The 25,852-nt window shown below is 39.0% G+C and overlaps 1 protein-coding gene across 1 annotated transcript; it reads right to left on the bottom strand.

Annotated features, from left to right (window-relative positions):
* Positions 1-6,336: 6,336 nt before the first annotated feature.
* On the bottom strand, positions 6,337-6,870 carry LOC104213258 (pectinesterase inhibitor-like). Its single transcript, XM_009762721.1, has one exon. The coding sequence runs from the start codon at positions 6,868-6,870 to the stop codon at positions 6,337-6,339; it is 534 nt and encodes a 177-aa protein (XP_009761023.1).
* Positions 6,871-25,852: the final 18,982 nt, after the last annotated feature.

The following is a 25,852-nucleotide window of genomic DNA, read 5'->3' as shown; positions in this document are numbered from 1 at the left end:
GGACGAACATATGTTTAAGTGGGGGAGGATGTAACGACCCGACCGGTTGTTTTGAGCATTTTTACTTCGCTAAGTTGTTGAGGGCATGAGTAGCTCTGTAGGATGTATTATAACTTGTGTGAATCGTCAGTTTTGGTTTTCAGGTTATTTGAAATGGATTTGGAAGAATGATTCTCAGCAAGAAGATTTAAATTTGAAAGGTTTGACCAAGTTTTTGGTATTTGACCTCGGATTGGACTTTTGATAGTTTTGTTAGCTCCGCTGGGTAATTTTGGACTTAGGAGCGTGTCCGACTTACAATTTGGAGGTTCGTAGTAGAGTTTGGCTTGAAATGATGAAAAGTTAGAATTTTGGAAAGTTAGACCGGGAGTGGAGTTTTTGATATCAGGGTAAAATTTTGATTCCGGAAGTTGGAGCAGGTCCGTAATGTTAAATGTGACTTGTGTGCAAAATTTGAGGTCAATCGGACATGATTTGATAGGTTTCGACATCGGTTGTGGAAGTTTGAAGTTTCAAGTTCATTGATGTTTGAATTGAGGTGTGATTCGTCGTTTTGATATTGTTATGTGTATTTTGAGGCCTCGATTAGGTCCGTATTATGATATAGAACTTGTTGGTATGCTTGGACGGGGTCCCGAGGGGCTCGGGTATGTTTTGGATTTGATTTTGGATCATTTTTCTTCATGTTGCTGTTGCTGAAGGCTGCTGATTCTGGTGCTTCCGCATCTGCGGAAGAATGCACACAAATGCGAGTCCACAGATGCGGATAGTTGATTGAAGAAGTGAAGGAAGTCCTGGTTGGAATGGATTGTAGAAGCGGGAATAGGGGCGCATCTACGGCCCCGCAAAAGCGAAGATCTTGGGCGCAGGAGCGAGATTTAGCGTAGGAGCATGTTTGGTTGTGCACCTACGGTTGCGCAGAAGCGGATGTTGATTTGCAGGTGCGAGGGGTCAGTTCGCTAGTGGAGTCCGCAGAAGCGGAGCTCGTTTCGTAGAAGCGGCTAATGTGGCACAGAAGCGGAAGTGCTGGGCAGAATGATAAATACAAGGGTTCGCAATTTTGCTTCAATTTAACATTTCCAAGCTCGGATTGAGGCAATCGTTGGAGCAAGTTTCACCATATGAATTGGGGTAAGTGTTCTCTACTCGGTCTTGATTATTTTTCATGAATCTATATTCGATTTTATATTTTGGTTGATGAATTCTAAAGAGGAAATTGGGGTTTTGGCCTAAAGTTTCATAATATGAATTTTTGAGTTCGAACACCGATTTGGAGTCGAATTTGGTGGTGTTGTGATTGTGATTACACCTCTAACCGCACACATTGGTATGAGGCGGTATAGCCGCTTTCTGTAGAGATTTTTGTGATTGTGATTGGATGTCTCTGGTGAGATGGCTTAGACGATCGAACTCCGTGCTAAAATTATGGCTGTATTGTGATTGGATGTCTCTTATGAGATGGCTTAGCTGATCGGGCCGTGATCGGACTCCGTTCTAAATTTACGGTGGCATATTGGTACTGAGATAGTGATTGTGATTGTGGTCGATGTCGTCGGATGGGATGACTTAGCCGATTGGACCGTGATCGAACTCCATGCTAAATTCATGGTGGTATATTGGTACTAAATATCTCCCAATAAAAAATAATATTATCTTCGTATTTTGATTATCATCTTCACAGTATTATCTTCGTATTTTGTAAACTGTTATGTTTTAACTTGGCATTTGGATATCACTGATCGCTGCTTGTTGTTTCCATGGTTTTTCTTTCTTAGATTGACATTCTATTTTGAAAGAGGACATTTGGATTTACATACTAGTACTATTCCATATGTACTAGTTTCCCTGTTGCCGGGGGCGTTGCATCTTCAATGGATGCATGTGGTTCATCAGAGGGAAGCTTTGGATCACGTTACTAGTTACTCCTTATTCATTAGGTTTTGGTGAGCCCTACTCTATTCCGGGCACGATGTCACTTGATGTTGTACTTTGTGTTTTGAGGTATAGCCGGAACCTTATTTCCGACACTTCCATACTACTATTCTTTTGTACTTAGAGGCTCCGTAGATGTAGTGTGGGTGGTACATTGGTGTTGGGAAAGTCAAAGCTAGAAATGTTGTATTTGCAACACATGTTCCACTTCAAAATATAAATGGGTAATATATTTGTGAAATTATCAATAACGCTGCTAATGGTAATGAAATTGGTGTTGTTTATGAAATCCTTTCAATGTTAATTAATGGAGTACATCTCCACTCTATTCATAGGCAAGGTCGGGTAGAAAGTATCTAACATCCTTGCTTGACCAGGTTATCTTGGTTGAGCACCGGTCACGCTTTCTGAGGTCGGGGTGTGACATGCGAAGCCCGAAAACATAGTTGTATCATTGAGACCGAGGACTGCGCAGCCAGTCCCGTAGAAATAAGTTGTACAAGTTAGCCACAATAAATGACAATTTCTTTTTAGAACAATGAATGCTTATGTTCTTTTGAAAATAGAAGGAATAAAGAAAAGTCCGTTTATTTCTATATTATTTCTTGTCTGAATGATGAATTGATTTTATCATTTGAAAGTTTAATAGGTACTACAAATGCTAGTACCGTAATGAACAAGAGACGTCCTCTTCAAGAACATTGTAAACATAAGAGGGCCCTCTCTTATGAAAACCCTCATGTTAAAGGGTTGATTTTGGAAGAACTTATGCCCAAAATCCAAATGCTTTTGGAGTAAAATACACCTGAAGCCTTGCATAATTAGATGCAAACAGTAAAACTTGCACAAACACTTAAACATAAAAAGAAGTAAACTTGCACAAATACTTAAACAAAAGTACGCAAAAATAAAACTTAGACTTGAACAAAAAAGTGTCTCTATTTACGATAAATGTGCCAAACAACACAAGTACAAAGGTTTGAAAAAGAAAGCAAAAACTAAGTTGCTGCATCTCCCGAACCCGGAAGATGAGAAGCATTTGCACCGCCCAGGAGAAGTAGGTAGATTGGCAACCGGTTTAATGTTTTGGCCTTCAGCCTCATCACATTCCAGCTCTTCTTTAGCTCCCGAGAACTCAAAACCGGAACCAGAAGAATCGTTAGCATCAGGCCAGGTCGGAAGAACCCTTTTTGCAGTTAACTCCAACTCACGGGCCTTAGCAATTTTGGCATCAAAGTTAATGACAATCGCTTTGGTCTCTTTCAAAGTTTTTCTCCTCTTATTGTACATAGCATATGTTTTTTCAATAACGAGGGAAACCACTCAGCACTGGAGTTCTCTTTAAGGTTGTCAACCTCAGTAGAAAGGTTATCTCGCGCACATCTAACGAATCGGAGGCTGACATCTACATCACAAACACTAGAGAAACTGAAAATTCTATTGTGCTTAATGGTCCTCTTATACTCCTCATCCTTTAGGGATCTTCTGAGTGAGCATCATAATTTTTCCCCAGGTTCCCATGAACTGGGGACTGGGGAAAAGGGACATCCTTCTCTCGGGCAATAGCGGCCGGCGGAGATGATGTAGCAGTTGCTGGTGGAAAAGGTAGAGTTGGTGAAGAAGGAAATGAAGTTGATGACATTGAATGATGAGAAGTGGTTACGGCAAGTGCAGTGCTGGTTGTTGGTTGCTTATAAATCGATTATAGCAGGACCCAGTACTCAGCCTCACGGTACCGGGCGGTGATTGGGATTCGAAAACAAGAGTTGGCATTTTCCACCATATCATACTCCCCCTAGATTTCCGAGCTATCGTCCTCTGTTGGTATAAATAACTCAACAGATTGAGCATTCTGTTGAGCCGGAGGATCGTCGTCTTCTATGTAGAGAAGCTCCTTTCTCGCTGGATCCTCCATCATCGTTGATCACCATGGTGTCTATGGCCGGCTCGGGTGGGGGTCTCATCACCACAACTTTCAGATATGACTTGGGTGCGACACTCTTTGCCTTTTTTATTTTTCCCCTGGCCGAGAAGGAATGTCTTTTTTTTGGTTGCTTGTGATCCGGCCGAGGACTCCGAGAAGAAGCATTTGCACTAAAAGCAGGCCCAAAGACATATGTTCATGTAACCGCCTCCTAAAGCAGCCTTGCAACGTCCTCCTCGGGGACGACAACTGAGCGTTGGGGTAGACTTGAATTCAACAAAGGAAAATTAATCAGCCTCCTTACACAAAAGGGAAAAGAACGAGATGACTTTAACCTACGATGATTTTTGGCCTTCCACCCGTATTTAAGGGCCAATTCCTTCCACGTACGGGTCGCGGGCGTAGTAACATCCAAAATATTTTGGACCCACTGGTCCAAGGCTTCAACCAGCGGTGGAACCCACCGAGTTGCTGAAACAATTAAAAGAAAAATAATCGGTAACAATAAAGGGTAATTTTTAACTAGAAAAAGAAACAAATGATGAACTTACGAGTATGGTTCCACAACTCCAGAAAGGATGAAGTCATGGCCGGAATGATGTCTTTGGTGGCAACTACAATGAATCGTTCCATCCATCTATGGTCATTGTCATCATCTATGCTGGCTAGCAGAGCATGGTGGCCACGTTTGTTGAGCTAAGGTTAGCTCCTCTCCCGTCTCCTGGCACAAATACCGAAGACAAGCGACTGTCCTCCACACAGAAGGACTTACTTGTGCCAGGCACACCTAGTAGCGGAAGCAGAATTCCACAATAACGGAATCAAGCTCCCCGCTCAAAGAGAATGGCCCCAAAGTGAAGGGATACATATAAAAATACGTGAAACCCTTCTTGGGGAAGGTTATCCGCTTTGTCAGATCAAGAGTGATAATATCTCAATCTTGACAGTGGTAGTCTTCCTTCATAGTGAGAATGCTGGAAGGATGGATGGAAGAAGAAAACATGCCAACGGCCCACGTACGAGGGTTAGCGGAAGGAAACTTTTTTCAAAAGTAGTTAATTGTGATAAGACTTCTTGGGATGATGGTGCAAACCATATGAGGAGCAGCTTCATCGGCTTTACCTTCGTTCTTTGAGGAACTATGGGTTTTAGAAGAAAAAGCCATTTTTTATCAAAAAGGAAGGAAAGTTTTCTCTCAAGAAGAAGGTTAAAAACAAAGTATGAGTTGAGTAAATTAAGAGGGTTTGAGAAAATTCGGAGAATTATGAAGTGTAAATGAAGAAGTTTGATGCGTATAAATAAAGGAATAGACGACTAAAATTGTGGCCACAATTACCTCGATAACCGGCAAAAGTGATGCTGAATTGTGGGACGACGCATGTTCGGGGCATTAAATGCAGAGAGACGTACGTCTAATCAACCATCAAAAACTTTTCAGAGGGGGTCAGAAAATTTTCCGCCAACAACTTCCTGGTGACACGAAGTTATGCCACCGGAAAGCAGAGGGACTATATGTATGGAGTAAAATATGTTCATATTTAATGATCGCATGAGAAAGTGACACGTGGAACCGAATGGAGAAGACAATTGAACCCGAAGGCAATGATCTCGTCTGTCATCAGAGAGGATGTTATTCATAAGGCAAAATAAATGCCCGCCATCCGGTAGCATTCAATGAAGAATATTCTACAACATTAAGTGAATGATCCGTTAACGAGAATATGGTATTCACAGCCCACTGTTACACATTCTTCAATGACCCTCATAATTGTTATTTATGGGGGGCTTGATCCTAGGACCTTGTTCCCTAAGTGCAACTATAAATAGTGAGCTCTATTATCATTGTAAGGGACGAATTTTCTGACAAGTATACACTACACTCTATCAAAAGCTCAATAACATTTTACTTTCTTGCTGATTTATATTGTTCTTACTGCCTCCGGTAGCTTCTGCGCCTAGGATACAGATATCTGCCGTTTCATTTCAATTTCAAAGCTAAGTCTTACATTTTTATCTATTTCATCTATTATTTTAGGATTAAATTAATTCACTTATCTATAAACCACATATATATTCAATTATATTATTTTACGGGTAAACAATTACAAATCTTTTAGAGATAAGTTCGCTCGAAGTAATTTTGGGTCTACCTCATATTATTTCAACATATTCAGCCACTATTAAGAGATCGTAGACCAGTTCTATAAAGGTAAAGGACATAAGGGGTGGGCCTAATCATCTCAACATTCCTTGTGACAATTTATATTTGGACTTGATCGTTTCTTGATATTAAATCTGAAAATTAAATGCAAATCCACCCGCATGTCGCGGAAGACCCTATTGGTACTAGTAAGATTAAGAGCATAATTTGTCACTATTTGCTTCGTAATATATAAAAGTCTAGATTTTGTTTCAAATGAAATGTAACTGTTGAGTTACGAGAGAAAGAATAATAGTAATACATAGGCAAAATTACTAGCTTATTTAAGATCATAGGCAATAACAGAAACAAGATCGGAAAATTCTTGGACCGTCTGACTGAGTTGTTTGAGCTGGGCTGGTGGTTCCCCAAAACCTTGGTCACAAGCACGAGAATCATTCAAAGCAGCAGAAGCCAACAAACTTATTTTTCTATAGTCACCTATTCTAAACAAATCATTGCAACTTTCTAGTTTATCACCTGCATCTTTGTAATTGTTCAAGCAATTGGTGAGTTGGGCTTTCAGATTCGGATCTTTGATGGGTTGTTCAAGAAGGGACTTAACTAAATTGTAGGTGGAGGTGGTATTGTCTTGTGCTATAGAAAGAGAAATGGAGACAAGGCTGTGAATGTCTCCCTTGTAAACATAAGGGTCATTCTTAAGAACATGGAAACATAGTTGAGGATTTATGGTCTTGGGACAAACATCGTCAAGAATGTCTGTTGCCTTAGCTTTTCTAATAATTTCAAAAAGTAATACTAAAACAACCAAGAAGGAGAGGGAGAGCCATGAAGGAGAAAAAGAGTGTGCCATTTTTAGACTTGTGTTTCTGTTTTCGTCTTCCTTTCTCTACACTGACCACCATGTTTTATAGTTGTAACCTATACCAAGTACATATATGAGATTAATGCAATTTATTGCTTTTATCTTGTTATAGTAAAAAAACAAAAAAGAAAGAATATTTAAAGCAAGGGAAGTAGTTTAGGTATAGATTTAAATACTTGCAATATAAGCACCAATATTAATTTTTTATCTTAATTTAGTCGCGATTTGTTTACTTCTTTAACATCTTACCAAAACGGGATTAGTATTTAACTAAAGTAGGAGCTTATTTGTTTCTTCCTACGAATCTGATTACAAATATCTATATATCTATACAAAGGAGGAACATATAGAAGTGTGCTGGCACATCTCCTCGGCTACCTATGTTATTTATCCCTTTTGTTAATTTTTTGGCATTTTACTTTATTTTTCATGGTTAAAAATTAATACATTCAGGAGTTTACAAATATAATTAAATATTTACCTACTGTTACGTTGCAACCTTTCAAATTCCTTAATTATGAATAAAAACAATACTGGCCAAACACATATGCCCTCTCCATTGCAACCTTTCAGATTCTTTATTTATACTCTCTCAGCTTCCCCTCTATATATGCATTCACAAATCACAATCTATTCATGCTCAAAACATACATTAGTCATGAGTAGAGGGCATTAGATCACGTTCACAAGTTCTGAGGGAGAGGCTTTCATGAAATAACTTCGAAGGTTGCTCTCCACGTTCCATAACCTCTCCACTACTCATATAATTCCTTTTCAATCTATAGGTTCTTTTTTACTTTTCACCATTAGGATTTTATGTTCATACAAATATCTCCTAAATACAAACTCGACCTAATTAGTTGTGTCCTCTTCTTTGTAGAGAGAAAGATGGTGTTTGTTGTTAATTCATCGAAGCTTAATGCTTGTAAGTTATATGTTGTCGTGATTCGTTTGAGGAGGAAGTGAAGTTGACGATCGTTTTGCTAAAAGATAATTGACATTATCCGTTGGTGTATCTGATTTTTGATTTCTAATAGGAAGGCAAAGAGCTAGAGAAGAGATTGGTTGTATTAGCTAAAATTTACAACTAACAGGCGTACTTTTCTCGAGCAGACACTTGGTAGTGATGATAGGGTCGGGATGAGTCAACAAATAGTTAATACCAGATACAAGCATGTAATCGATATTGTGTAAATTTGAGGACATATAGGTCGGGGAAGAGAATTTGAGAGCAATTTATCGGCTGTAGAGAGCAACATTAAAGGAGCAACCATTACAGAGTAGAATTTATTCCTAACATTATGCAACCATCAAAGAGGAGATTTTATTCATCTTTAAGAGGGCGCAATTTGGGGATCTTGTCTCCTCAGATCCAAATGTAAATAACAACATTCCTACTCAATATAAGGACAAAAAACTTTAGAACGACAAAGGCTATTATAATTTCTCTCATTTTTATAAGCTTTATAAGATTATTATCCTGCTGAGACCAAGGCAGATAGTGCCGCTGAGTTTGAGATCCTGAAACAAGGTAGCATGAGCGTGTGGGAGTATCATATGAGATTCGCGCGCCTGTCCAAGTATGCCATTTACATGTTGCCTACTATGGAGGCTAGAGTGCATCGGTTCCTACAGGGCCTCATACTCTTGGTTATTAATGTGGCCACTACAGGTGCCTTGAATTCTAATATGAACTATGGGAAGATGGTGGTGTTTTTTAAAGCCACAGATACCCGTAAATTGAGTAATAGAAGGGAGCGAGAGGGCAGCAATAAGGACCGATCTGCAGGCAACTTTGGTGGTTTTTCCAGTGGTGGTAGTAGTGGAAGGTCAATATTTAGGGGAAGGTCATCCAGGCCATCCCAGTCCTTTGCTGAGTCCTCGATCAGTGCATCGCCATCAGGGACCAATCAACAACAGTGAAGCCATTTCAGGCCCAGTCAGGGCAGGGGATCCTACCATCAGGGTTGGCCTAGTGGGAGATTCCAGCAGCAGCGGAGACCCCCATATCCTAGGTGTGGGAAGATGAATTTAGGGGGCTGCTACATGGACCTACGCACATGCTATGGGTGAGGTATTAGAGATCACATTTAAAGGGATTGTCCTTCGTCCCGCCAGAGTGTGGGCATGGGTACGACACGGCTAGCCAGTTTTGCAGCTACTACATCTGCAACACCTCCCTTAGCTCGAGGCACTCCATCACCCACAGGGCATGGTGCAGCTAGGGGTGGTGCACAGAGTTCGGGAGGACCCAGCCGGTTCTATGCTATGAGGGATAGCCAGAGTTTAGAGGCTTCTCCAGATGTTGTCATAGGTATGTTAACTGTCCAATCACATGATTTATATACTCTTATTGATCCCGATTTCACTTTGTCATATGTCACTCCCTATGTTGCTATGCAATTCGGGATTGAACCGGAATAGCTTCATGAGTCGTTCTCTGTATCTACTCCAGTTGGTGAGTCTATTATGGCCGTGCGAGTTTATAGGGATTGTGTTGTCACGGTGCATGTTCAGGACACCATGGCTGACTTTATTGAATTGAGAATGGTTGATTTTGATGTAGTAATGGGGATAGAATGGCTTTATTCATGACTTGCCAAGCTTGATTGCCGAACCAGAGCCGTTAGGTTTGAGTTTCCAAGTGAGCCAGTTATTGAGTGGAAGGGGATGATGTAGTATCAAAGGGTAGGTTTATTTATTACCTTAAGGCAGCAAATATGATCAACAAGGGGTGTATTTACCATTTGGTCCGGGTTATGGACACCGATGTGGAGGCTCCTACACTTGAGTCTGTGCCAGTTGTGAACGAATTTCTAGAGGTCTTTCCTGATGAGCTCCCTGGGATCCCTCCAGGCAAGGAGATTGACTTAGATTGATGTGATACTAGTCACATAACCTATATTTGTTCCACCCTACAGAATGGCATTGGGAGAATTGAAGGAGCTAAAAGAGCATTTGAAGGATTTGTTAGAGAAGGGTTTTATCCGGCTTAGTGTGTCGTCTTGGGGTGCACCTATTCTCTTTGTAAAGAAGAAAGATAGGTCACCGAGAATGTGTATTGATTATCGGTAGCTCAACAAGGTCACAATCAATAATAAGTACCCACTTCTAAGTATATATGACTTGTTTGATCAATTGCAGGATGCTAAGTATTTCTCTAAGATTGACCTAAGATAGGGGTATCGCCAATTAAAAATCAGGGAGGAGGATATTCCAAAAATAACTTTCAGGACCCGGTATGGGCACTTTGACTTTTTGGTGATGTCTTTCAGGCTAACGAATGCCCCGACAACTTTCATGGATCTCATGAATCAAGTCTTCAAGCCTTTTCTCGACTCTTTTGTGATAGTGTTCCTTGACAATATTCTTGTGTATTCAAGAAGTTGAGAGGAACATGCTGATCATCTCAGGGCAGTTCTGCAGACTCTGTATCAGCACAAGTTGTATGCAAAGTTTTCGAAGTGTGAATTTTGGATTGAATCTGTCACATTCGTGGGTCATGTCATCTCCAGTAAAGGAATCAAAGTTGTACAAAACAATGTGGAAATAGAGGAATTTCACTCGATGGCCACTTTGGCCGGCGGCCAGCCCTCTTCAATGGCTGGTCAGCCTCCTCCCTCCCACGTCCAAGCTTTTGCGACCACAAATAATGATTCCCAAACACTAAATTACAGTAACATATTGAAATATGACATCCAAAACAATCCAATGCTAACGAGCAGTACTCCAAAACATAATGTAGAGCCCATACGTTTGCGACGAGCTACTGTGTTAAATGGAGAACCTTTCATCAAGTTTACAGAAGCCGAGGTTGATCTAATGAACATAATCAACGGTTTACAGTATGCAATTGTTGGTAAATTTTTGTATGGTTGGCCAGTCCTCCAGGAACTTCGTAGAATTATACCAAGTCAATGTGGAATTAAAGTAGAATGTAGTGTTGGTTTCCTTTGAGATGACATGTTTTGATAAGATTGATTCTATGGGAAGATTTCATTAATTTTACGTGGAAAGTTACCTACTATGTTAAAGTGAAGGACGGATATGAATATCAGCTGAGCTCATTTATGATGCAAAATTCAAGGCCGGAGAAGAAACACCAAAGGCTATGGCTTGGATTTCATTCCCAATTTTGCTGCCTACATATTTTGTTAAGGAATGCTTATTTTCTTTAGCTTTAGCTGTTGAAAAACCACTGCATCTTGACTTGGCAACTATTAATAAAATAAGGCCTAGTTGTGCTCGAGTAAAGGTTCTGATTGATCTATTAGCAGATTTACCAAAGAACGTTCGAATGGATATAGAGGATGAAGTTACAGGAGAGGTAAGAACTGACTGGGTTAAAATCCAATATGATTTCATGCCTAAATATTACAAAAATATAAATTAAAATATCATGATATGCTAGACTGTTGGAGGCTACATCCAGAATTAATGCCATACAAAGAAACTGAAAAACAAGTTAGCAAATGTTAATGTGAGGGACAAAAATAAAGAAAAAAGTCCTTTGATGATTCTCACAAGTGGAAAGGTTGTAGGAAATGTTGGAAAATAGTGGAAAGAAGTAAGGGATAATCGAGTGAGGAAAACTGTCCAGCAAGAAGAAACTCAGGCCAAAACTGGGAAAGAAATTGTACCAGTAGACAAGGAGGCAGTGCGAAAACATCAGATCTAGGTGGCCAACAAATGTGTTGTTCTTGAGGTGAAAGAGGCAAGAAGGAAAACAATAATTAGTTCCTATTGGTGGAAAACAGTTGAATTGATCATGGCCCCAGTATATCTCCTAGTGTGGCTAGGAATGGTACTCCAAAATCATCAAACAAACTAAATCCTAAGGCACCTATTTTTAACCCTAATGACAGAGGAAGTGGGAATGTTTCTCAATTACAAAAGGCGTCTACTTCTCAATGGGTAAACAGGACTTTTAGAGTTGGTAATCTAGCTCCTACTAATCAATTTTTCTAAGAAATTCCTTCACAAACTATTGATACATTTAAGTCAATTGAAGCAAATGTAGAAAAGGAGAAGCTGCAGTTATATGGAGGTAAATTATGGAGTGATCAAATAGAGGAGGATTCTGATGAAGGTGAACTACCTGCTGCAATGGAAGAAGAGGATTTATCTACTGAAGAAGAGTTAGAGGAAGAAGAACAAAGTTTGAATGGGAAGGTCAATGAATCTACTCGTACAAATGAAAATCTGTGTGATGAAGGCAACTTTGCAGGGGTAGCTTCAAATTCTAAACTGTCGCAGATTAACTCTATTCCAAAGCTTATCCCCAACCAAAGCTTAAATACTATTTCTGTAAACCATACAACATCTACTATTGGCCCTTCAGTTGTTCAGGTGGATGTAGTAGATCCAGGAAGAACAAAGGTAGATGAAACAGTAATGACAAATGAGTTACATACTATGAATAATGCTACAATTTTTCATGCAAATGATGCTGTAGGATTGACAAGAAAATATGGCCAGATCCATCAATTGGTAACCTCTACTGAACCTCACACAACTGTGAAGGAAAAGGGAAGTGGAACTCTAATGCCTAAACCTACGAGACCTGAACTTGGCACTCAAATAAATACCAAGGAAGTTGTGGAGATTTTGGGCAGAACTGGAAATGACCTTGATGAAGAATATACAGAACAAAATTTCATCAATATAGCCAAACAAGGAGATATATCTCCAAGATAAATGGAGAAGGGAAATCAATTGGTCATGGAAAGAAAAATAAACAAAAGGATTTCTCATATGTGCAAACAATTGGGGTTCAAACGAGAAGGACGCAATCTAAATTTCATAATTAGATATGAATGCAATTATATGGAATGTGAGGTCGGTTAATACCGAAAAAGCTTTTGAAAGGCTTGTCAATATGAAGAGGCAGCATCATTTTCAAAATTTATTGGAATCATGGAACCAATGCAACAGATGAGGAAACTTGAAAGATACAGAAGAAGGATTGGTTTACCACAAGCATTTACTAACATCACAAACAAGATATGGGCTTTTGTAGATGAAGACCATGGTTTATATAATTTTTGATTTGGAGAAACAATTAACAATGAAACTGACAAATGTGGACAGCCAAAAGAGCTTCATTGTCACGCTGGTGCATGCAAAATGTGACTCGATAGAAAGAATTGAATTATGGGATTCTTTACATGCTCTAGCTGGAAATATGACTTTGCCATGGATCGTAGAGGGAGATTTCAATGTAATATGGGATGAAGAAGAGAAATTTGGTGGCCGGCCAGTGTCATTGAATGAACTAAATGATTTTCGATATTGTATCAATAACTATAATTTATTTGATCTTGGTTTCAAAGGGAGCATCTATACCTGGTGGAATGGTAGGGTTGAGGACGATTGTATTTTTAAAATGCTGGATTAATGTTTGGCTAACATTAAATTCCAACAAAGAATGCTTGGAATTGAGATCACACATCTATCAAAAATAGGGTCAGATCAGTGCGCTATACTGTTGACATGTAATCTGCAACTATTGCAGTAAAAAAATCATTCAGATTTTTAAACTTTTGGACCAAACACCCTTCTTTTAAGGAAGTTATCAAACAAAATTGGAAGTAATCACAAGTTCAAAAAGTTGAAGAGTGCTCTATCATTATGGAGCAAAGCTACCTACGGTGATATCTTTCAGAAGATTGCATGCTTAGAAGAGGTGGTAATAGTTAACGAAGCACAGTTTGAGTTGTATCCCACGCAAGAGAATAGAGAAAGACTACATAAAATTTAAGCAGAGTTGATTAGATATCTGGCTTTGGAAGAGGAATTTTGGAAACAAAAATCCGGAATGGCTTGGTTCAAAGATGGGGATAGAAATACAAGATTTTTCCATGCATAAGTAAATGGAAGGAGGAAGAGATTGCAACTTAAAAGAATCCAAAACAGTGATGGGAATTGGATTGAAGGCAATGAGGAAATGGCTAACGAAGTAGTGAATTTTTCCAAGGAACAATTTCATGATGACCAACTACCTACTGATTTTCGCATAATTGATCATATTCCTTTGATGATAGATCAAGAGCAGAACCATGAGCTAATGAAACAACCAACAAATAGGAGGTGAAATAAGTTGTTTTTGAGTTTAATGGGGAGAGTGCAGGAGGTCCTAATGGTTTTATTGGATGTTTCTTTCATTCATGTTGGGATATAATCGGAGATGAAATTATGAAGATGGTGAAGGCTTTCTTTAATGGTCAGGAATTGCCTAGTTTTGTAAGTCATACGAATCTGGTACTTCTACCAAAAAATAAGGAAGTTAATTCTTTTTCGGATATGAGGCCAATTAGCCTAAGCAATTTCATAAACAAGATGTTTTCAAGAGTCATCCATGAAAGGTTAGTAGGGTATCTTCCTGATTTGATATCTTATGAGTAGGCAATCTTTGTAAAAGGAAAGAGCATAATGGAAAATGTGTTGTTGACACGTGAAATAATCACAGACATTCGATTGAGAACTATGGCTGGTCCAAATGTGGTGATAAAATTAGATATAACAGAGGCATATGATAGTTTATCTTGGTTATTCTTGACTAAGGTATTGAAAAAAATGGGATTTGGAGAAAGATTCATTGGCCTCATCTTTGGGATTGTGTTAAACAATTGGTATTCTGTTTTCCTTAATGTCCACCTTATGGTTTTTTCAAATCAACAAGAGGAATAAAACAAGGTGATTCATTATCTCCGACCTTATTCATTCTTGCTGTTGAAGCATTATCTAAGGCTCTAAATGCTTTACACATGAATTTATATTTCTGTGGATTTGGTTTGCCCAAGTGGAGTCCCAAAATTAATCATTTGTTGTATGCTGATGATACCATCATCTTATCATCCTCCGATGCTAATACACTGCTATTGGTCATGGAAGTCTTAGCTGCATATGAGAAAGCTTCTGGCCAACTGATCAATAAAAATAAATCTGCCATATACATGCATCACTCTACTAGTTCAATTGTGGTAAGTAAGGTAGAAAGAATATAAGTATAACTAGACAGGAGTTCCCATTTAAATACTTGGGATGCCCAATTTTCTACTCAAGAAGAAGAAAAGATTACTACCAAGGTCTCCTCAACAAGGTGCTAGATAAGCTTCAAGCATGGAAAGGTAAGTTACTATCGATATGAGGGAGGGCTGTCTTGATATGACATGTACTCCAAACTATGTCAATCCATCTTTTATCAGCAGTCAATCCTCCTAAGTGCGTGATTAAAAATTTGCACAAGATTTTTGCTCATTTCTTTTGGTGTAATTTTGTGGGTGGTTCGAGTAGACATTGGGAGTCATGACAAACCTTATGTATGCCATGTGAGGAAGGAGGAGTTGGTTTTAGATCCTTTAATGATGTCTCAAAGGCTTTGTTTTGTAAATTATGGTGGAACTTCAGAACTAAGCCTAGTTTATGGAGTGCATTCATGAGTCAAAAATATTGCAAAAAATTATTTCCAATGGTGGTACAAGGAAAAAAGGGATCTCATGTATGGAGAAAGATGCTTGAATGTAGAGATATTATTGAACATCAAATTGGATGGCATCCAAGGACGGGTTCATCATTGTTCTGGTTCAAAAATTAGAATTGAATGGGAGCATTGTATTTTACAACTCCACCAGATTTCTATTGTAATGAATCGATACATAATGTCTACAATGTGATACATGATGAATAGTGGGATGAGGAGAAGCTTAGAGAAATTTTGCCAGAGGAACTTATCAATCATATTCTGGAATATGTTAAACTACCAGTTCTTCCGAATATGCTAGATAAGCCTTATTGGATGTTGGAAACTGGGGGGAATTTAGCTTGAAATCAGCATGGGAATATGTGAGAAGGAGGCAAGAACCACGCAATTCATACAAGAAGATTTGTGTGAAGGGATTGCCTTTTAAGATAGAATTTTTCATGTGAAAAGGATGGAGAAATAAGCTTCCACTAGATGATTTTCTGAGGAAACTAGGATACCAAATGGCTTCCAGATGCTGATGTTGTACAAATACAAAAGAAGAGACTATGCAACATTTGTTTTTCACTTCATATACAGCTAAAAGAGTATGGTTGCATTTTTTATCTCATGCAAGAATTGCGATGGAAGGATTGACTTTTCATCACGCCATAACCAAGTGTTGGACTGCAGATGTTTTTCCAAGACTACAACCTATTGTAGACATGTGATTTTTGATCCTCCCCAAAATTTTATATATTTTAGCATATAAATATTTAGTTTAGGTCTAATATAATTATTTCAAATAGTTTTGACTCTTTTACTTTATTTTATCACAAAAATAAAATTACAAAAATATTTTCTTTTATTTAGCTAATTAACATTCTATCTAGTTAATTTTAATTTATCTACTTTATATAAAACTCAAAAATACAAAAATAGTTCCACTTTATTTTTAGGAATATTATTTTAATTGTTTTGCAATAATTTTAATCTAATGCCATTTTTATCTTTTTAGTATGATATTTGAAAAATACCAAAAAAATAGGTTTATTTTAACGGTTAGTATTATTTTAATAGTTATTTTATTTAAGTAGGATTAATTAGTAAATAAGGTAGTATTTTAGGCTTGTTCATGGAGAAAGAATAAAATTTGGGCTCAAACAACCTATTTTTAGGCTTAATTTTCGGACCTAGCCCATAATAACCCAAGCCCAATACCCCAAAACCCTAGACTTAGACTTAAAAATAACCCTAGACTACACATAAGAGGAGCAACTCTTGGAAAGCCTCAATCAGATGAATTTTGGTTAAAATGTGGGTTTGAAGCCGAGCTTGGTTGAGTTTCGTCCGATTTTCAATTTTCCGGTGCTAATTCGGGTTCTGTCCGCGGTTCGTTACATCTCGAGTCAAAGTAGTGAAACAATCAATTGTCCGGCTATATTGAGGTTCAACTCTTTCATCCTCTATTCGTTTTATGCAAGCTTGGTATTAATTATTTGTTTGGTGATATGATCCCGTTGATTCTGTAATTGATCTCCGTGGTTTTGAATTTGCTCGCTCGGTTATCTGCTCTTGTTTACTTGAATTGGTTATAGCTGAACATGATTTTGTCACAGTATAGAAATTGGGTTGTTATTCTTCAGCTGGATCACGTCAAATTAGATTAAAGGGGATCGGGCGCTAAAGTTTATGAAATTGAGATTTTTAATAAATTGTCATAGCTACGGGTACGGTTCCCATGACGTAGTTGTGATGCTTTAATTTCTAAAATCCGAGGGTACATTTATGTGACCCGGCCACAATTTAATTTTGTAAATGAAATAAACATGTGTGGATCGTGGGCACGATTCCCGTGATATGATTCACAACGTGTAATCAAATAATCAGTTGTATAACAATTAGATTATTAAAAGCGGTTAAAAAGAAATAAAAATGCACATAGGTTTCAAAGATGTTTTAAAATCAAATAAATAGGCCAATATTAACAGTTGAGCGACCGTGCTAAAACTACGGAACCTGGGAATGCCTAACACCTTTTCCCGGGTTAATAGAATTCCTTACCCGGATTTCTGTATTCGCAGACCGTAAATAAGAGTCAATCCTTCCTTGATTCGGGATTTAAACCGGTGACTTGAGACACCATAAATTATTCCAAGTGGAGATTCTGATTTCTAAATAAAATAATCCCGTTTTGATTGTCACTTTAATTGGCAAAACTCCCCTATACCGCTTCCGACAGTAGAAAAAGGAGGTGTGACACCTATAATGCAAGCAGTACCATCCATCGTTGTTTGGGAGCTCTGGAAAAGAAGAAACAATTTTAAATATGGAGATGTAGTGACTGTGAGCAGAGTGATCTACCAAGTTTCCTCGACCATCCAATCTCTTATCAAATATAGGAAGCCTAGCCTTATTCATATACTACACAAATGGCCTGAAGTGGTTCAGATGATGGAACAGTATATGCCTAAACTACATATCACAAAGGTGATATGGGATTTCTCAACAACAGGATGGATTAACGCGAATACAGACGGGGCTTCAAGGGGCAATCGAGGAAGGAGTTTGTTTACCTTGAAAATACAAGTAACAATTAAACTTGTTTATCATTTTAAAGATACGTGATTTAGTTCAATACTAATTAATAACCATTAAATCCAACGTATAAATGAATGAAGTAAGTTGAATCAAACCAGTGTTTAAGCAAGTCTCGACCTTGAGTTATGATGGCCTCGAGGTTGGTCAACAAGAACAGTAAAATAAAGATAGTAAAGTTGAGAGACAATTCTGATAAAATATGTGCAAGAAAGTAAGAGAATATATTCTTTACCAATGATTGATGATGTACAAATGATTGGGGTCCCCTATATATAATAGAGAAACCCTAAATAAGGTACATTTTTATTTGTAGAAAGGAATCTTATTGGGATAGTTGTCTAACTACCAAGTATGGATTCGTACTAACTCGTACAAATCTATTTCGGAATTTACGCCATGATCGTGGGGGCATGGGGGAATCTTGCTCTTTCAGTTACAAACCCATAACAGCATCATCTCAGGGTTGGTCATACTCGGCTCCGATGTTCCTCGAGAAATTAGATCTTCGAGCCTCGTATTTTGCCTTCGAGCCCGGGCTCGATCTATATTGAACTTGTTCTCGATGCGACCTCTTGAGCCTACAAAATTGGAGGCATATGATTTTGAACGTGTATAGATAGTCCCCGTATTTCTTAAAATAAAATGATAAGAAACGGCTTGATCCTCAATTTTTTGGAGTCATTGATGATGACCTCATTCCTGTGATGTAGGCTTTCGAGGTGACCGAAACATCCCATCGGTTCGCTTCCCCAAAATATTAAATGCTTGGCCGGTGGTGGTCAGCCATTAGCACCATCGAATTGTCACCGCTTGCCTATAAATACAAAGTTCAAACTTGGAAATATTTTACTTCAATCTTCATTCCATCTCTAAACTCCGTTTATATCTCCCTCTCTTCATCTCTTCTCTCTTATTACTCATAACTCTCGTTCTTTTAATGCCAGAAAACATAAAACTCCGCCTATCTCTACATCTTTGAATCAATGGCGAAAACTTCTAAAATTGTTCCTCAAAAAGAGAAAGCTTCCCCCTCCTCTTCCCGCCCGGCCGGTGATAAAGCAACGGCCCTTCACGAGATCATTCCCGGCTCTTGCGTTATAAAGAAAGACTTTAGATTCGAAAATCCCCCCGCGATTCGTGGTCGCTGCAAGCATGTATCGAGATATGTTTGCTTGATAATGGAGAAGCACATCAAAGCCATGAAGAAAGAGTGTGGTTGGGGGGACGAGGTCATGGTACAGATCCCCGACCCCGAGGAGAGCATTACTACTCATGTATAGGAGTTTCTAAGTGTTTACAATTACCCCTTCACACTGGGTCCCCTCGATCCAGTTGTGATCTACTTCTGCAAAAGATACCAAGTCACCCTTGGCCAGATTCACCACTCTTTCTGGCGTATAGTGAATATGCTTCGTTTTATCTCCAGCAAGGCCGAGGGGCTATAGTTCACCCGCAATCACCTCATCAGGTTGTACTCGGCCTCAGATTTTCCAAGGGCGGATCAAGATTCAACGCCGATTGAGCAAGGCCTTCTCCGCTAGTGATGACGATGACAAGAACCGGGGCTGGATGAGCCGGTTCGTGTGAGTGAGGACCTCAGACATCATCCCCGAGAGTAAAATACCGTTCCCGGAGAAATGGAACCCCCATCATAAGTGAACTCCTCTTCTCAGTGTCTTCTTATATTTTGATTTTGCATTGTGTGACTCCTTTCTTTTTGCAGTGGTTTCTTGGATGCCTCATGCGATCCACGACCTTGAATATTAGGTTCGGAAATTAGCCGCGACCTGCTCGTATGATGAGCGTAAAATGGCGTGACTTGTTGAAAGGTAAATGGGAGGCCAAACACCACGGTAAGTCCTTCTCCCAAATATTTGATGCTTTTCCCCTTTGATTTATACGTCGCCTTGCTCATGCTTGTTCTTTATTCATGTAGGTATTGGAGATGCCTCCAAAATGAGGCCATCCCCGCCCGGGAAGAGACCGAATCCCTGGTTCCAAAATCGGGGAAAGATAACAAGAGGAAATATTCTTTAAAACTCAAAGACCCCTACAATAAGAGAGCCCAGGTCGAAGGAAGAGAAGGAAACTCATTCAAGTAGATATAGACTCAATCCACTAATTGAATTATGAAAAAGAGGACGAGGGCGACGAGTCGGCGTTAGTGACTCGAACAAGAAAACCAATTGAGGTCGTCAAGTCCTCCAAACTGGAAACCATGCCTCGTGAAGAAGAGGCTCTAAAGAAAAATAGGGGCAAAGCCCCCGAGTCTCCTAAGATCAAGATTATTCTCCCTCCTTTAACAAGTACACCAAAGGAGGCAAGTACCGAGACCCCCGAGGCTGAACAGAGTGCCCCGAGCGATTTGCTCGGGGTCATGACAATAGGTCACTCCCCTCCTCTACCATCTTATTCCGAGGATGCAATAAAGGAAGCTCAAGCCCTACAAACGCCTGACCCTAGCGGAGTCCCCGGTGAAGAGGATCCTTTCCGGGATTACTTTACTGGGTCGATGATATTGCCGACCTCAACGACGCCTCTTTCCTCTTCGAAGAGGCTCACTGTCTTTTTGCTCGGGTAAGTATCGACTCTTATTGTTACAATTCCTCATTCTTCCTTTACTTTAACTGGTACCTATTTTTCTGCGTAGGCCATAATTTGGTTTAGGGCCGAGCTGAACCAATGTGAGGCCAAGCTCAAGAAGTCTTCGGCAGAAGGGAAGGCCCTGAGGCTCCTTTGCAGTAAAAAGGAAGAGGAGATCAAGGACCTTCAGGCAGATTTGGCCAAAGCCCGTCAAAATGAGGCTGAGCTAGACAAGCAAGTAGCCATCATTTTGCAAGAGTATGGTCTAGTTGACCCAATTGTGGAGGCTAACACTTTAGTGTCTTAACTGCAGCGAAAATTGGATATGATCAGGCAGCTTCGCGGGGAGATCGATCAAGTTAAGGCTGACTGCAACCAATGGAAGGAAAACATGGATCAGCTTGTTGCTGAGAAAGAGGCTGCTCTAGCAAATCTAACTTCGGTTGAGACCCAGCTCCGGGGAGTCAAAGTAAAAAACCTGGCCCATGCCAAGAAGATCGATGACCTCGAGGCCAAGCGTGTCCGCAACTGGGACTAAGGTTGTTGAAGCCAGGGCCGAGGTTGAGAGGACGAAGGACATGACTGACAAGACCATTGTTGTGTACCTAAATGATGCCAAGGCTGCTCAAATAGAACTAAGGGAAGCCTCCAACCGAGAGAAACGGGTCAGTGATTTGTCTAAGTGTCAATCCCGGAGGGAGACCCTCGAAGAGATCCATGCACGAGGTTTTGACCTCACCGAGGAGATAGCCCAAACAAAAGAATGCGAGGTCGATGCCAAGTTCCTCGTCTCCTCCAACGAAGATGCCAATGATGAAGGCAGCCAGATCGGGTTCGATGATGAAGCTGGGCCCGAAAGGGAAACTACTTCCGAGGGAGAGACCAGCCCTAGGCATAGATAGGATTTTCCTTTCTTCTTGTATAATTTTTTTTGTATGACCTTTTATCGGTCCCTTGTATGTATCTTTTTCAGCATATATAAAAGAAGAATTTCGATATTTCCTGCCTTGTAAAATTCTTGCAATGACTTCATCATCTTTAACTGTGTGTTAGAGATTTTATCGCAGATGTTTTCTTTGAAATTGCCATGGTCGAGCTCGAATAAGTTTGAGCTTTTGGGCATAGACCTTTACGGGCTCATACCGGGTAATGGTGAGTCCCTGAGCCATGATTAAACCATTATTTGTTTAGGTTTGGGATAATCGAACTTTTGGGTTCGAGTTGAGTGAGAGCGAGGTCTCTAACTCTAATTGTATTTACCTTTTAGGCTTACCAAATCGGCCCTTAGGCTCTTTTTAGATTGGACCTTAGGCTCTTTAAGTTGGGCCAATTCGGCCTCTAGAGCGGCTATAATTTTTCCCTCTTTTCGGCTAAAAGACTTAGTGAAAATTTCTTTATGCCTTAGCATGTGTTTTTGTACCTGTTGGGTTTTTCGAGGGTTTAATCGATCGGAACCCTATTTGTAATCCGTTTGTGTTAAGATAATTTAATACCTCTTGAGGTTTTTTCGAAGGCTGATGTTATCGAAGCCTTTAAATTATTCGAGGGCTGATTTTATCGAAGACCTTCTTTATTTTCTTTGCCAAGGGTAGCCTTATTTAACCGGTTTTTCAAAGTATTGGAAGGCCTTTAACTTATGACGGAAGTCGGATGTCTCCGAGATGCATTGTTTCGGCCGTAGCCTTTGTATATGACCATAGTCTTTAATGTGGCCGTAACCTTCGGGTGAGTCTCTTAGACTTGTTCCCGATAACCTTTCGAACTTGTCCAAAAGGTTAGTCCCCGAATATGACGGCCTTGGCCTTTGCATCGGAGAATGCCTCTTTGAGATCTTATAGATTCGAGTTTTAGATATTTGAATGTGTTGACTGTCGATGACAGTCCCCGAGTATTCAAGGTGTATTTGCGTTTTGTCCCTTGAGCCGTTTCTCACAGAATTACTAGTATGAAGCTCGTATAAGAATAGACTTCTTTGAGACACAAAGTGTTTTAATATAGAAAGAATGTTTCTTTGAATAATTGATACATGCGTACATGTTTTGCCATCAGGGCTCGACTATTCTATATGGACATGGTTCATCCGACCATTTGGCCCATTACAAAGTTTTTCTATCGAGGCCTTATTTGGCATGAAGTATTTTCCTTAAAAATATAACCTCCAAGGGTGAAGCCTGTTGATACCCAATTTTTCTCTATATATTTTAAACATGCATAAATACCTTCAAAATATCATATACATGCATATATAAGCATGCACAAGGCTTTTATAAAATTTTCCATAATTTTAAGGATTTAAATTGATTTATTTCCTTCCCTTTTATTCATAAAATCCCCAACAATTATTTTCCAAATTATTATTATGATGATTTAGTCATTTAACTTCTATATTTATGCCAAAATATGGTTAATATATTTTTATGCATTTTTATAATTGCATTTGGTATTTTTAAGCTAAAATTGCATACAATTGCAATATTAGCCCTTAATGTATAATTATATTTTATATGCGTAAAATTGGTCCCTATATTTTTAAAATAATAAATATATATTTTAAATCATTTTGGTACATAAAATTATTTTCCAGAAGTTATTTATTATTTATTATAAATTAAATAGGGGAAAATTGGCTATTTAAATTATAGCCAGATTTGCATTTCGATTATAGCCTAAATTGAACCCAACCCCAGCCCAATTTCATACCCAATTACCCAACCCAGACCCTATATACACTTACCCAAACCCGGAACCCATCTACCCGGTCCAACATAAATCAAATCCCGGCCGTTGATCTCCCAAATCAACGACCCACATGATTCCTTTGCGTTTTTAATTCCTAAGACACCCTGACCCTACCTCATTTCCAAAAGACCGCTGCCTTCTGATTCTCTCATCTCCCCTGTTCTCTCAACCTAACCCTAAACCCCTTTCAACCGCCTCCCTTCTCCGGTGACCACCCTTCAACCCCAAGCCTCTATGGGTCCTCCATTGCCTTGCTCATCTTCTCTGAGGCCTTCAAGGGCCCTAGGCCACGCCGACTTGTATCTAGGGTTTGCTATTTTGGATGTTCATGGCTATTCCGGTGTAATTTCGAGCAAAATCACACTGTATTTGTTATGATCTTTGAAGTTCTAAGTAGGTTCTTCCATATCTATTTGGGTTTCTTTTGAAACCCTAATTTTCGTTAGCATTTCTTAGATCTGTGCTATTTTTAAACGATTCAAGTCTGTTCCTTTTATGTTTTACACTGTTCTCGAACCTCTTTTGCAAAAATCATCGATTTCAGTTGTTTTTACTTTCTTTTGAAGTTAGGGTTTTTCGGAACTTCTTCTACACCTTGTTTTAGCCGATTTTTTATGTTTAAACTTCTATCCTTTGCCTATCTCGACTTATTCTATGTTCTTACTGCTTTTTCAACTCGCCTGTGTTAGAATCCCTAATATTTCTAGATTTTCTTTGTTTGGTTCTGTGTGTTAGCATGACTACTCGATTTTTGTTTAAGTTTCTGTGATTACCCTGCCTTGAATGTGTTCTTACTGAGCTTTTAGCCTAACTTATACCACCTCTATGTGATTACGTTCATCGATTGTTCGAGACTTGCCTCTTTCTATTGTTAACCTTGCTTGGTTGCTACGTCTGTTTGTTCTTACTCTATTTATCTGAGGAGTATGGAATCATAACTTCCTCTTGATTGATTCTGATTTCCTTATTTTATGGTCTGATTGGAAGATTCTCTTTTAAACCCTAAATTTCTACTTCGTCTGTTTAAATTAACTGATTCTCCTACTTTATTTGCTGTGGTACTTTATTCTTACTGAACCATTTCCTTAATTAGGAGTTTTCTGAACTTAGCCCTAATTGCTTACCCTATACTTACTAAATTTGATTCTTTCCTTATTAGTCATATACTGATTTTTTGCCTTATTTGCTACTGGTTCTTACCGTTCAAATTAATTACCTTAACTTAGGGGAGTACTTACCTTGATTTTCTGACTGATTAATTCTGAGTTCCTTAATTACTAATGGACTTTGATTTCTACCTTATTTACTACCTGCTTTCAGACTATAAATACTCTAGTCTTTCATTAGCACAACACACGAACTCTTGGTTCAAAAACTATCTCTCATACTCAAACTTTCTGCTCTCTCTTTTGTACTACCTGCTACTGCTTTAAGTTAGCCGGATGCAAGCCAAGGCTAACCATTGTGTTCTCTTGTTCTTTCATTCTGCTCACTGTCCTCTTTACTGGTATGTTCTAGTTTCAATTCAAAGTTCCAACAACAATATGATTCTCTTATTGTTTCAGTTCATCCTGTTTCTGGTTTGCTTCTATTTGTTGTTTTGTTGTGAAACTTGTAGTTGATATTTACATTATTATTATGTTATATACCTCCCTTCCTCAAGAATAGTACGTTACCCCTCTACTTATTTCTGGGCATGTCTATACCAATTATCTCTTACTTGCTGTGTGCTTATCATCATGTGCTCCATGAATCCCCATATCCCTATCACCCACGTAAGGGATCTTGTTCTTTGTGTCTAGTTTTGTGACTATACCTGGTCAACTGTTTCTGAGCATGTCTATACCAATTCCTAGACCTTTGCTTGATTATGTGCTTGGAATCAAGTGTTCTATGTATCCCAAACCCTTTGACCCCTGTTTGTAACAACTGAATTTACTTTGGTTCTGTGACTACTAGCTATGTATAAATATGTCCTAAGGTGTTGTGTTTGGACTTCTGTTCATTTTTTCAATCTCTTTCCAAACAGTCTCTGTTGTTTTACTACATTACTTTCAAACAGACTTCCTTTTTAATACAGTTTTTTACTAAAACCTCTTAATTTATGTCAATCACTTTAACTCTACTCCTAGTCAATAAGTTCTGCCCCCTCTAGTATGTGTACTGCCTTGGGATCCTCTTAAGAACCTCTAAACTCTGCCTTAATTCAATTCTTGGTTACCAAGTCTAGGTGTAAGCACTGCCCTGGATCCTTGAGATCTTTAGGGAACTTTGATGCACCTAGACTATGTCATTGTCTATGGAATTGGGGCATTTGAGGCCATTGGAGGCTTTGGGAATCTGGGCCTACTCGAAGGCTCCCTATAGAATAGCTTCTTATTTTTCTTATTTACTTATGTAATTCATTCATTGGTCTGTAATAACTTGTAAACCAATACTGGGGTATTTAGTGAAAGGGATGGGTAGATACATGTTTTATGGGGTAGTACAGGTAGAAATCATGTTCATAGGGCTTTATATTTAATCTGATCGCTTTGTCAAGTAGAAATCATGCTCATAGGGCTTTACATTTTGTCATCTCACCAT

Source organism: Nicotiana sylvestris, chromosome 9, assembly GCF_000393655.2.
Source record: "Nicotiana sylvestris chromosome 9, ASM39365v2, whole genome shotgun sequence".
Lineage (NCBI taxonomy): Eukaryota > Viridiplantae > Streptophyta > Magnoliopsida > Solanales > Solanaceae > Nicotiana > Nicotiana sylvestris.
Note: the sequence above shows the minus strand (reverse complement) of the source record. Positions and strands in the feature narration are given on the sequence as shown.